Here is a 15,001-nt window from a genome sequence, read left to right on the forward strand (position 1 = left end):
AGTGCAACTTATATATGTTTTTTTCTTCTCTATTATGCATTTTTTGGCTGGTGCGACTTATAGTCCAGAAAAATACGTTTTTAAAGAAAGAAAAAAAAAGAAAGAAAATCCTTTCAAAATGTATTTTATGTATTTAAATAACTAACTAATAAACTCTTGATTTGTCCTTAAATGGTTCTTATTTGTCTCAATGTTTTTATGATTTGTGTGCTGTCAAGCCTTTCCCTTTGCCCCAGGTCACGCTCGTAAATCAGGGCGCGTTTACCTGGTTGAATAAAGAAAATTATGCCAACAGTAAAACCAAGCTTTTTCAAAATTATTGTACTATTGCATCTCATTTAACAAGAAGAATTTGCCCAAAGTATTTTGTATAACTGTACTGATGTACAGGATGATATAGAGATGGCATTAGCTACACAATTGTCTTTATATTGTCTTTAAGATGTAAAGCCTTCTACAGATCCACCTCCTTCACAGCCTGATGGAGTCTGACAGGAGTGAGTGGGGAAAGGTGTCTGTTTTTAAGCATTTACTGTAACTGCAAAAACAAAAACACTGAATTACAAAGTCGACATCAGCAAGCAACATAATCTTAGAACGGACCAGATCACATTTTAGAAAATTAGAGTGTTTGTTCATACTTAGCGCTGGTTTAGTCCATGTTTAGTTTTATTTAAGAAGTTTAAAGGGGACATATCATGCAAAATCAGCTTAACACATTGTCACATATTGTTTATCATTGCGTGTTTACTCAAAGTAGTATTTTAGTTGATTTAGTGATGTTTGAGGGTCGAGTGCTCAGAAAATGTCACTATTTCCATTTTAGATCAATATTGCTGTTTACAACGAGCAAAATGTAAACTTATGATCTACATATGTTACAGTTTATTAGTGAGAACCTGAAAAAAAAGCAAAATACGTCTCCTTGAAGTTAGATATTGATACTGAGTGCATGTTAACCCTACACGCACCAGCCCTGGTTGACAGATTTGCAGTGACACCATGTTTATTGCGCATAAGTCCATCTGACGTGTGCTCTGGTCGAAGTGAAGCCGTGCTCCTTTGGGTCATGTGGGAGAACATGTGACGGGCCGCACCACACAGGGTCACACGGGCCAGGAGGAGTTGTGGGGGGGGTGGGGACAGGCAGACTCTTGACATATACTCTCTACGCGTTTATGACAAACGAACGGGCTCTGAACTCCACAGAAGGTCACGAAACAGAGAAACATCCATGAATCATCGCATTCCCACGAGCTGAAGTGCACGGGAGACAATGCCGGTCTCAGTGCAGGGGCTTTGCGCATTGTCAACTCTGGTATGTGCGCGACTTGTCAATCCCTTTCCGAAGTACTGACAGTTTGAATCGTCAGCGAGTAATGCGTTGATTTACTGTGTGTAGATTGAGAGGAGAGATAAAAAGGATATAGAGCAGCGTGTGGAAGCGGACAAGGCCTTATGCAATAGTCACTGCACAACGACGCACCAGACGGCAAGAAATGTCATTCTAAAAGTGTAACTGAGACTTACTGTTCGTTGACGACAAAGATGCAGTTGTCTTGAGAGGGGACGGCGGAGACGGGATGCTTGCAGGTCACCTTCCGCTCATTGTGACTAAAGACAGGACAGACAAGAGGACAGAAGTTAGAATTGACTTGTATGAAGTGTGTTAGAACAGTTGACTGATCATAAAGGTGCACAGTTGGTTGTCGTCATTGAAAATTGCATTAAACGCAGCTCCATGGAAGCGGCGTGCCAAACAGTGATTTTTAAACGATCGTTTCAGCAATAAAAACACCCATAATTCAATAAATGCAAGATATATACATTTAATGCTGCATTGTGGAACATTCTAGGCAAAGCAATATCATACATCAGAGGCACATGGCGGACCCCCTGGACTCTCATGTGTTTAAGTTTCACTTTTATTTTCTCTGTATACGGCATAGTGTATCACTGTCAGCACATTTACACTTTTACTGCATGTGAACCTGGTGAAAGAGGAGGAGGATTATGGCAAAGATAGGATCATATTTCTGTTTTGCCACATCATGGCAGAGGTGATCCATGCTGGATAGTGACTACACCACACAGGCCTACTGTGAGATTACACTCTCACCTGGACCGAGCAGAAGATTATGGCAAAGTTTGGATCATATTATCAGTTTGGATCATATTATCAGTTTGGCTGCAACTTCACACGGACACTGCAGACTGTGACTGGATGTGGATTTAATATGAAGCACAACATGCAGACTTTTGACACAAGGCTCCACTGGAACCTTTTTACCAGACCTTTTTAGTAACAGTGCCCAGCCCTACCCCATGAATACATATAAAACACTTAACCCTAACTCCAAACACTTCCACTTGGGAATGGGTAATTCATTGAATTTTAATCATGATTGAGATTCTGTCATGTCTAATTATCAAAGAGGGTCATTTCAAAGCATGAGGTTTGGTGCAGAAATCTGATTTTGGAGGAAGAAATTGGGATATTTATACTATATCAGTGAAACAAATCCATAATTGACTTTATTTCATGAGTCTAGTGGATTACCATTCCTCGCTGGCTTTCTCAAATGACTCATTGTGGCTGCCAAAGATCGTCACAGTTGTTATTTTTTAGTTCTTATGATTATACTGTGTCCTGAATAATTTATATCGTGTCCTGAATAAAATATCTTGAAATCTTGAGACTGTATTGTTTATGTTCATGAAATAAATACTGAAAGCATTTTTGTATTATGTTATAAATAAATAAATAAAATAACATTTGAGATAGGTTAATATGAGAAAAACAATTAGCCACATCGTTGTACTCTTCTTGATTTAGTTCACCCCACTTTTCCCTGTGCTTGGAAATCTAACCAACTCACAAAACTCAAACAATATTATATACCATCCTATAAACAGAATCAGCAGTTACAAAATATGCCACCCAAGCTGGACAGTCCAATTTGAGAGGCCCACAGCTACTTCAAGCCTTCATAATTAGCACATTCTCAGCAACACGAGCGAGCTACTGGAGCCTTTTTATAATAACAGCAGAGAGCACACACTGGCCACAATGTTTATAATCTGAACAGCCCAGGGGTTCGATAAACTCCGAGGCAGAAATGATTAACAGTAATGGCCGTGGTTAATTGCCAATTATAATTTTGTTTGTTCAGTATCATGTGATAACGGCGAGGCAGCCGGTTCAACCCCATCCATCACGCTCATACATCGCTTCACAAATCAATAGGTTTCTCTCACAGATTAAGTGCTGTCAGGGCCGGACGTCGACAAAGTACTGTAACAGCAGTTGAGAAGTAATGTAACAGCAATTTAAAATCATATTCTGTGGTGCCCAGTGGTCAAAGCAGCAGCACATATGCCAGGTGCTTGAGATCTATTCTCGGCTACGACAATTTGCTGAATGCCCTACCTACTCCTCTGCTCTATACTGTCCTATCCAGCAAAACCTAAATAATAATCATTATAATGCTATAACACATTTCTTTTAAATCAACAAATACTCTGTGTCTTAAAAGGTATTGCAAAATTAAAATTATAAACACTGAAATAAATGCATGTCTCTTGTTTTTTCTTCATTTACTAATTCATTTATTGTTAGTACCGGTACTGTAGAAATATGTGTATTAAGTATTATTTCTTGCCATATTCTTTTAAAAATGTCTTCTTTTTCCAAATATTTAAGTGAAAGTTTTACTGCCAACCGCCATATCACCCTGACTAAAATAACTAAACAAATAATAAGAATACTACTTAATAATGACATATAATGATTTGCTTTGGTTCATTGGAAGAGCATTTACTCCTGAATCCTGAGCCCTAATCTTACACTGTTCAAACTGTTTATCGTTCTAACCTTTCCTTTCCTTCACGAATACTTCTCGAGTCCTGCACTTTTTAAAAACATGTCTTATGAAATTAATATTTGCCAAGGTTCCCTCCGTTGCGGCGGAGTAAAAGAAGACACAGTAAGTAAACATTGTCGCAGCAGTGTTAACAACACCCTCAGGCTACTACAACTGCTTTTATTCACTGGACGTCCATTCAACTGAAAACTTCCCCTCCCTCCAGCTGCACTACAAACGCATACGAGCGGACCAAAAATAACAGCGTTTTACTGAAAAGAGCGAATACCAGGAATGAAATGGTGGCTTTGGTTTCAGCTCACCACAGCACTGGTCTATAATTACTGGAGCCACGGTTGGCAGGGGAGTGCTCGGTGCGGTCTTCATGCAGCAGACCAGCGGCACCGGTTTTTCTTTAGCATATAGTCCACGCGTGTCCACACACTGCAGCCTGCACACTGCACATGGGGATAAAGAGTTTTTATACAAGATTTAAGTCCTGTGTTATAAAAGTCTTAGCGGATTAGGTCTGTGCATCAAAGGCGTGAACAGATGTGGAAAACTAATATTAAAAAACATAGTGTGACTTCAACAAACTCTGTACTTCAGTAAATGTTGAATTAGATGCATTACTTTATTTTCTACAACCGCTCCAAATCTCACTATTACCACAGCTAAAATGAACACATCAGGAGGTTTATTTCCACACATAAAGAAAAAATACTTCTCAAGTGTTTCAAAGCCTTAGATACACAAAGTACAGTCACGTTGATCTTCTTAATCCAATGAGAACTCAATGTCTAACTCCATTATATCATCAGTCAAAATAATGAGTAGCATCAGGGAGGAAACCATAGAATACTACAGGCAATAAAACATGGCAAAGAGCCAGAATAAACATGTCCAAGATCAGGGAAACCACAAGCTATTCATTCAAGAAGATTAGATTTGTTCACATAATGTCAATATAGATGTATAGAAAATGTTTAGCTAGGGATTTAGAATACGCACTTCTCCAATTCATGGTTTTCAGTCACGTGACTTATTTGTTGTTGCCATCATTTTGAAGATGTCGCCACATGCTGTTGTTTATCTCTTTAGGTAGTCATGAAAAACTGAAAATGGAAAGGGTTGATACCTCAAGAAGACAGAAGTTATGGGTTTTTATCTACTGCTCGTCCTCGTCCACAAACCCTCTGCACCGGACAAGCCCTCAAAGCTTTCAACAGCACGGACTTTGTGTGCGGGTGAGTGACTGTCTGATCCTAAAATATAACACCCAGACAGTTGGAAATGAGTTAAAACTGTCTGCAAGTAGGCTAACGTTTATTACCATAGCCACGCAATAATGTGTAAACTCGCATTAGCCAGCTACTAACTACCTGAAACAAACAGCTCAGCCTCAGTCTGGAGTGATTTGTGTAAGTCCACTGGTCTCTCCTGACCATAGCAATACATTTATGGACAAACACAGTCTTTAAGGATGTTACAGAAGAGGACTCCTTTGTTGTTGGCTTTTTGTTGGCACAGCCCACAGCTCAACAAGTGGCTTACGCCCTCATGGCAGTGACAACAAGTGTGTCACATCAGTTTGGGCCCATGAATACTTCATGAAGAGTCTGGTTACCACTCCCACCGTCACACCTTGAGCCAGACTCAAAACGTTTGCTTTGCTCATTGATCCTGCATGAATCCGCGGCATTGATCCCGTATTCTGATATTTTTAGTTCCTTCTTTTTATCCTTCTAAGCGGCATGTTTGTTTGGATACGGACGGACCATGCATGTCCCTGACTGGTTAATCCACCTGTCAATCACACACATCTGAACTTGGGAAGATGAAAAAGTGAGTTGACTAATATCAATTCATATATATAGAAATACAGAGATTTCCAGGCAAGTAATTAATAACATGAAACTAATTGGCAGAAGGTCAGCTGTCTTCACAGTTTAGATGTACAGTCACAAATATCCATCCTCCATCTTGTTGTTGACATCTCCAGATTCTAGAACATGAACTTATTAGACCAAACATCCAAAGCCATAACCCTATTCTAAATTTAACAAGGGGGCCCTTGTAAGTTTTATCGGATGTGCAGAGGGACACGTGTGCTCTGTCACTGTCGGAAGAAAGAAAGATGAACGGCCGCTCTGACTGACAGGGAGGACATCAAAGCGTCGTCGAGGAAACTGAATCCGGACAGAAGCCATAAGAGGAACTCCGAAACATTCCAAACGTGATCTTGTGACTTGCCGGGACAGTCCGTTCTTGGCGTCGTCATGGTCTGGGGTAAACGTGGCAGTTCTGTATAAGTGAAGTAACATAGGCGTGGTCCATGGTCAGAAACAGCCCATGGGCCACAAGGGAAAGAGAACTATCATCATCAGCAGTGTCTTTTTAAAACTTCATCTGGAAATTGGAATGGGCAGAGTGTAAAATGATGGCCAACTGTTCCAATATCACTGGCAGAAAGTTCACATAGGGAAAATATAGATCTAGAATATTGACAAAACAATACACACTTCTGGCTGGCCTCTATATAGCTCTTTACACTCTAATGGACACAATCAATCCGTTGTTTTGTTGGCTTCTCTGGAAAACAAATCGAATCATATTTTCACAACACACACAACATAAACATTTTCAAAGTTATACTACTCACACTTCTCCGAGAAACTTGGTAATGGAAGACAGCGCCGCATAACAATCTCAAACATTTTAGGAAAAGTTTAGAAAAATGTAGTGTTTGAAATTGAAAAAGCACTGGACCAGAATCCTACTAAATTATGCTTCAACTTTGAGCAATTTAATCTGGTTAGTCATTCCATAACTGTTCTGTTAATCATTTGAGATTTCCAAATGACTGCTTTCTAATTTCCATGAAATGATATACCACCGTAACATTTTTAAATACTGCATGTTTTTGTTTGTTTTTTACTTTTTGCCCCGATGGCAGAATAAGTCTGCATAATATTCTTGAGAACACACATTTAAAGCTACAATACAAATATGCCACACCTCATTTTCTTAATTGAAATCATCCTTATTGGAAAAATATTTTCCAAATGTAGCATGGCTGAAGCCTTGAATGCTCCAAGGCCTGTGGTCTGTGGTCAGTCCCAGCAGCCGTCACTGCTCTGTAAAGCATATGGTAACATTTTGACTTGTGCGGGGGCTGAACACTTTGCACAATCCTGCTTTAGCCTCGTTTTAGCCTCTTTTTGTTTGTCTTAAGGAGTAGTTGTTTTTGGCACCTCTTCACCTCCCAAAGGAAAAGATAAGGGGAACTAGTAGTGACCACCCTGCTGCGCTAAAGGGGCCAGTCCTGGTTATGTTCCCCGGTCTCTGGACTCTCTTAGCTGAAATAATTAGCAGAGCTCCACCACAGTAATAAAGAGCTTAGAGTGTGTGGGGTCAACGCTCCCAAGGCTTAGCGTTTTATTGTCCTGGGTGGGTCTTTGATCCCGCCTCCTGCCCCGACTACAGTTGAAATGCAAACAACTGAGGGCTTCCACAAGAGCTCCTCACGTTAGTCAGGAATGAAGCGCGGAGAAGGGAAGTGTGTGTCCTGACAGGTCCTGCTACTGAAATATTTCTGTTGGGTGCCAGCCAAAAAAAGCATATTCAGCATTATTAGAAGAGGAAACGAAGAGGATTTGAGTAAGGCTATATGAATTTGAATTTAGATCCTTTAATTTGTGGAATTCAAAGATAAAATGTAAAAAAATATATATATAAAATAAGGCTTTCCCTCTAGGGTTCATCTTAGCAATGTATCTGTTGCATTTAAGCAGAGACCACCATATGTTTTATTAGTTATTTATTTGTTTGTCTTTATGCCAGATGAAAAATACATGTTCCATGATCCAGGCTTGGGAGCGGCACAATTCTACACAGACCTGAAACTAAAGTAAGTAACTAAGTATTTACTGTGAAATCACAAACAAATATAAAAAGGTTTATGTCAGTATTTATCAGTACCAACATTAGCATGATCGAAGTTTTGGTGATATTTGTAATCCTGCTTGGCTAGTGGCTGTGGACGTGTATGTGAGCGCAGGTGAACTGTCTCAACAATATGATCTATCACTGTCCCATACGTTGCTGCACTAAATGATAGCGTGCCTCTGATTGCTGTATAATTTGCGTGCGTACAGGTGAAAGGGTGAGATTTATCTGCTTCGAGGCAGACGTCACGAAACACATTCCACCTGGAGCCCCTTTAAGGCCGTCTTTATGTTACCTATCTGTCTGAGACCCCTGTCTCTTAAGGTGAAACGGTCTTTAGCAAGTCTCTGTGGCGAAGTATGACAACTACATGCACAGGATTGTATTTATTTTTCATTCTTCCCCTTTCGCCAAGAAATTACAACAAGGTCAGATTTTGTGTTTTTTTAATAGGGCTATACCCAATTGTTTCATGTAATAAAGTAAAATCTGTTCAGCTTTATTGTAAATGTGTCAATTTGGGTCAAAATTAGGCCACAGGTCGCTGTTAGCATATAATTATTGGGTGTTTTATTCTCCACGAAGGAAGAAGTGCGATTTTAGCATGCTAATGTTTGTTAGCTCTACCATGTGGTGAATAATTATCATGTCAAAAATGCAGTTTTAACTAACTATTATGTTGTTTTTTGTCTATTTTGTCTATTATGTTTTTCATGTTTTTTTAGTATTAAAGTTTAAAAAAAAAACAATAAGGAAAGTTCACTATTGTAGGGACAACTTTTGAGAACAAACTAAAAATGTCATTCACCAAAATAACAAGTTGGTAGTTTCAATCCTTTACATCAACCGTAAGTGCACAATTTACCAGTAATGTGTCACTTTCAGTCCGTTTTTGTGCATTTTGGTCACGTAAACTCGTTAACAACAACCACTAGCTGCCATTTTCTTAGCTTGTCTAAATCTAACCTCACCAAGGCTACCTGCGTAACACAAGGTCCTTTAACAAAATGTAGCGGCGCGCCAATTATGCTGGCTTTTCTTGATGATTAATTCTCTTGTCATTGCTCATAAATCTAATCCCATTACACGGGAAGGGACCTGGACTGGTGGAAGAAAAGACCATTGAGTGCAGCATTATCAGGTGAGGCCCAGAGACCAGAGCGATGCTGGTGGATGTCCCGAACAGTGGTGCGAGGATGGACAGTGGTCGGGGGTAGTGTGAATGGCCCCGTGCACAAAGGCTGAGCTGAATAAGCAGAATTGGCTGTGGTGTGAGTACAGGGGGGTGCGAGGGGGGACAAAAAAGAGACAAAAAACTAACTAGGGGGTGCGGTCCAAAGCAGCGCAGCAGTCTGGAGTTAAGCCATGTGCTGTCAGAAAATAGACCCCCATTATACAGTTTGCAGAGGTGGGGAGTACTCAGCTTGGTTAGTTTGTAATTTGTAAGTTTATTTTAATGCATTTACTTACTTTACGACTTGTTTCATAACATCAGGTTTAATCTTATCATGCCTACGCTAATGTATAGTATGTATTAAGGTTGTCAAAAACTGAAGTATAGAAAAACACATACTAATTAAAACAAAAATTAACATTGAAACTAGCATATTATTTAAGTTTTAGAATGCTATATCATATTCGAGCTACAGTATATCAGAACTAGTAAGACTGCACGGTTACATAAAGAAAGTTCTATTTATTGACTATCAAGCCTATTCATTAGTATAATAAAATGGACTTTGACATTTCAGTTTATGTTTGTAGCAAAAGCTGAAACGTTTTGTGAAAAGTGGGAAAAGATTTGACATAAATAAACTCCTAAATGAAACCTAAACAGTCTTTTAATGTTTGTTAGTTTTATATTTAATCAATTTGAGACGCTACCTTCTTTGAGTAACACTTTAGAGCAACTTTTTGGCTGTGACCACTACTGGAAATGTTCAAATGATAAGGGAAAAAGTTGCGAGTCTAGTTTAGTCATGGGTTCGCATGGCTTTGACTTTCTCTTTTACTTAAGCGTGAAAAAGCAGCTGCTCTTTCAGGCGTCAAATCAGATTTTTCACAAACAATTCAATTAGCAGCCTCATCTCCGCAGCTGCGACACGGTGCAAAAAAAACATGTCAAGGTGACACGCCGACGGATTTAGGAATCATCTCAGAGCCTTGGGGAAGAACAGATCGAAAACAAAAATATTTTCAGATTTTCGGGGTAAAATAAATACTTCTGTTACTAAAACATGAACCAAAATTGTGTCACACGGTTATCATCATGTTTTAGTTCCTTTTTTGTCTATTTGTGGATACTGACGTCCCTGTGACCCTTTTTTGTCACTTTCGGTGTTTCTCATGCTTCCCATTTTAATAGTTTTGAGCATATGATGAAGGGATGACGGGAAATTCTACACGTATTATGGAGGTTTGTGGACAAGTGCGACCAGCGCTGAAAATAGCACACGTCTAATCAAGGCCAACTCCTTAAAGGCACTCTACAGCTACAGGAAATACATCCATAAGAGTCATTTTCCTCCTTGACTCATATAAGACAAGAATCAAATTATGATAAGTGACTTTCATAAGGTTTCAGTTTTACCAGTTAGTAGTTAACAGTATGCTGAAACACCAGCCTGTCTGCTCCATGGAGATGCTATCGCTTTCCCTTGAATGTTCCAGAGTATGGCATTACTTTATGTGTCTCTAGGGAAACTCCAAACACACAATAAAAACACCAGAAATTGAATAGACAAGACAAGAATTTTGGACTGTGGAACATTCACTGACAAAGTTATAACATCTCCACAGAGACACGTTTCATGGTGAACCTTTCAAATAGATTCAAATACAAGTACTAAAACTTAGTCCTTTACAGCAATAAATACGGAATAATTGTTTTTATGTGTTTGTCTTGTCATTTTAATGTTTTTTTTTTATGTGTTTGTCTTGTCATTTTAATGCTTTTCTTGTTCTACAAAGCACTTGCTCTACAAATAAAACTTACCTTGCCATCTATAACTACTGCTATCACAAGAAATACTGCTATTACTACTGCTTCAACTTAACTCCTTGCTACAACAAATACTATAATTACTTACATTGACTATAAACAAGTACTTTGCTTTGGCTCAACCAATCAACTGCTCACCACATCCTTGGAGCTGCCGGCAACAAACAAACAAATTAACTCTGTATAACTTTTACATTTCTACTACATCTTTTTCCAGTATATTATCAGACCTATAGTTGAAGTAAAGTACAGGTAAGTTGCAGCGACAAACTCTTTTGTGTTCAGATGCACAGACACGCTGCACAAGTCTAAAGATCACGTTCACTGCACTCATTGCCACACTGTACAAACAATTTGCAAAACCAGGAGCCAATAGTTTAAAACATATTCTATAAGACTGCATTTAGGTTTCAAAGCCCATAACTTTGCCCACCCAGGCAGTTTTTGGACCACAAGCCTTATTGAAAAAATCAAATCTATTCCCCGCACACACACTGCTGCAGGTACAGGTTTACGGCATGTTTAAATAATTCACGCCTGAAGAACAATCCTCCGAGGTCATAAAAAAATGGTCAGGCCACTTCCTATCCTTCAAGGAGTTCAAACAGAGCCAGCGGAAGACTAAACAAATCGCACATGTTACAAAGCTCAACTATAACCTGCCATTGGACGAGACAGGAGCCCAGGCCCAGTAATTATGGCTTAAATGAATGTGATTTAGCCCTGACTCTCTTCCAGCCCCACAGTCCAGTTAAGAGTTAGGCAAAGCATCGTTTGGTAAAACTTGGGAATCATTTAAAGACTTGTCTAAAGCCTTCTTAAGTGCAGTGATAAAGCCACGATGCAAGGAAATGTTCTGATAAGAGCATAACATTGTAGTTAAACCAGCTTTTCCGAGAGAAGAATGCAGGGAATAAAGTATCTCCTGATCTTAAACCTCTAACTAATTAAAATGTGAGTAGATCATTGATTACAAGAGCTGAAATACAAAACCATCAAGCACACATTTATTCAGTAATGAGGATAGAGAAGGATAGAGAAGTCCAAGCAGTGGCACAGGAGAGATTAGAACCAGGGTCTACCTGGTGGCATATGTTTACTGCATTTACTGTACGTGATGGACCCCACGCTGTCTGAGCCTCGCTTAATGAAAAGCTGCAAACAGTGTCTGCTCCTCATAAACATAAGTAGCTTGTTGTGGCATTAATCAGCCCCGTTAAAGCCCTTTGCACACCCGCAGCCCTAACGCAGCCCGGTTACCAGCGCGTGAAGCCGCTTGAGCACTGCGTTAGATCACTGCGTAAAAGCGCGACTTACATTCACCGCCGCGATGGAAAGATCCCGCTCCCGAGGCCAGAACAACGATCGAAACAGATGCCGCGTTTTATCCAAAAGAGTCGCGTCAAAGCGGAGACGAGCCAAGAGTTTGGGGCCACTTTTCTGGCCGTGGCGTGGGAGATGCGCTGCCTCTGCCTCCGCCGCCGCCGCCGCCGCCGCTGCTGCTGCCGCTGCTGCTGCTGCTGTGTTCAGGACGGGAGCTCGTGGCGGTGACTGCTGCGCCGCGCGCGCCACAGCGACTACGGGGCTGCAACCCGAGCGTGCTGACGTCACGGCCCGAGCGCAGACGGCACGCGGGGCCGGCGGCGATGGAACGGTGACTCGGAGCGAAATCACGCCGCAAACAGACGGCGTGAGCACGGGCAGACCACAGACCAGAGCCCGGAGGCATTGTTTCTGCCACGTACAAGTCCAGCTCCAGTCACTCTGAGAAGCCACAAGTGCGAGTGTGTGAAGGGTTAAAGCGCCTACAGCACCCAACTTGTCTGTCCGATCGATATTATAATAGATCCCTGGTCCGATCTCATTCTGTAGCGTTTGAGGACACGAAACAGCCTCAAATCTAAATAAAGCCAACTCTTTTTGCACGCTCATCACTTATAGGCACGATTAAAAACCTGCAAAGACACGCTGTTCTAAAGGCATTCTGATATAACACTTGCATCTGGTTCATCCAATGTTATCACTATGTCCATATCAAATAAAGAAATACAAATACACAAACCAAATAGGCTTGGTAAGTTCACTATGTACCATATCAAATAATGAAATACAAATAAAGACATCAAACAGGCTTGGTAAGTTAGGCAGTGGTGGAATGCAGTGGAAAATATAAAAGTCAAAGAAGCCTTCTGTAACTGTACTTGACTTAAGTACAGTTTACAGGGAGTCAGCGTAGTCATAAATACAAGTCATACAAGGGTTAACTAGGCCTACACCACACACTGTCTAGTCTGCAGAAGGATAAAAAAAGATCTTAAAATCTAAATACATGCCAAGAGAACATAGAAAGAAAAAAACATCACAAAATGTGCACTGGGGACAGTTAAAGCACAGCACTTAAAAATGATTTATGTTTGTCAATACAATCAATAGAGCTTAGAAAAAGATTAGAAACCAGTGGTTGAAAGTTAAGCTTCACATTGCTGCACCCACCACTGCCTGAGCCCATTCTTGAGCGTGTCTGGACAGCGAATCTGTAAGTGCAGACCAGGCCCTTTGAAGAAGACTCACCGTCGAGGTATTTGTTATTACAGGTTAACAACGCCAAGGTGAGTGTTGACTTGCACAACTTTCTTTGTCTTCACCTCCAGGAAGAGTAACGGGCGATATGATAGCCCAGTTCCGCTTGTGTGTGTGTGCGTGTCCATCTCTGTTACATAGAGCGAGCAAAAGATATCTGATTTGGTCTTTTGAAAGGAGTGAAGTGGGGTAGAGTACTGAATAGCAAGTAGCAGCAGCAGGGAGCTAGCGGCTATTGTCGACATGAAAGCAAGTACAATGACCTAAGCCTGAAAAAGCCTAGGAGCCAAACGAGCCTCTAAAGCCATCAATGCTGGAGGAAGACATGGTGAGACCGTCAATATAGCTCTTACTGGAGGCTTCCCTGATGTTAACCCTTTAGTTTCTCCACTGTACTCTCCATACTTAGAACGCTAATGCATTTTTTATAAAGAACAAGCCAGGATACTACTCCAAAGACAGTAAAAGTAATATGTGAGCACACGGCAACATAAATAATGCAAAGTGTATCCATTACAGAGAAGAAGGGGGTGCACCAAAAAGTCCTTCCCCAAGCAGGCTAGTCCCAATCCTCCAGAGAGCCAGGCCCAGGGCTAAGCTGCCCGGCGCTGCAGGAAACGTCTGCCACCTGAGGCACACAACGGACATTAAGACAGTATTGTACAGTTAAAGATTGGGCTGAACGGTTTGGGTTTGGAATTTTTTGGATTTAATGGGTTCTGTTTAAATTTCACATTTAAACGCGTCAAGGAGAATTGACAAAAAGATTGAAATAAGCCCATGACGAGACAATCTAATAGAAGAATAACATGTTCTGTATGTATGTTTGCATAGATCTAAACTGGATTAGCAGTTCTTTATGCAGAATTATGTTGAAATTATTGTGCTTAAAAAAATGCAGATCTTGCGTTTCTAGTGATTAATACTGTAGTCCTAGTTAAGGCAATCTTAGAATTATATTTACATTCTGTTTCACTTTTACGGAACACAATTGTTTGCCTTGGATACCAGTTAAATAATTCTGTATATTCTGTATTTTTGGAAATACAATAAATGGTTTTATAAGACTTCATGACATTGTAGATTTATTACATATATGTAATAAATCTTATGCTATAGCATAAGCACTGGCCAAGAAGATCATTGAGTTTGAATTAAAAGTTGGCAGATTATCCAAATATTGATAATGTTGTGAATGATGTTTTGAAGACATGCAACATTATAAAATCAAAAATGATATGTTAAAAAATAAATAATAAATAATAAAAATAACGGTGGTGTAAACTTCCAATTAAGAGTATAAAGTGATATTATATCTAAGATAAGATAAGATAAGATAATCCTTTATTGTCCCACATGGGGAAATTTCATTGATGCAACGCAGGTAGATACAGAGGAAAAGAACAGATCACTTATAGGAAGTTTGAAAAACACTCTCAGTAGAAGATCTCCTATAAACAAAAACTCCCACAGACAAAACCTCCCATTACCCAACAAGGGATGGGGGGGAAAAATAATAAAGATTAAAATAAATAAATAAATACTATTGCATGTGATCACGGCAGTAATTGCACATGAATATGTGTCACGACAGTAGTTGCACATGAAT

At 40.0% G+C, this 15,001-nt stretch overlaps 1 protein-coding gene across 1 annotated transcript in view; it reads right to left on the reverse strand.

Moving 5' to 3' along the window:
• The window catches only part of plekha5 (pleckstrin homology domain containing, family A member 5), a 97,641-nt gene that overhangs the window by 37,696 nt on the left and 44,944 nt on the right, over positions 1-15,001 (reverse strand). Inside the window, exon 4 of the mRNA XM_072435968.1 lies at positions 1,531-1,614. Coding sequence (XP_072292069.1) covers positions 1,531-1,614 — 84 coding nt within the window. The remainder of the gene's footprint in view (positions 1-1,530; positions 1,615-15,001) is intronic.

The sequence above is a fragment of the Eucyclogobius newberryi genome, unplaced genomic scaffold (genome assembly GCF_026437365.1).
Source record: "Eucyclogobius newberryi isolate DKJ021-1_F unplaced genomic scaffold, fEucNew1.0.hap1 SCAF_7, whole genome shotgun sequence".
Classification (NCBI taxonomy): Eukaryota; Metazoa; Chordata; class Actinopteri; order Gobiiformes; family Gobiidae; genus Eucyclogobius; species Eucyclogobius newberryi.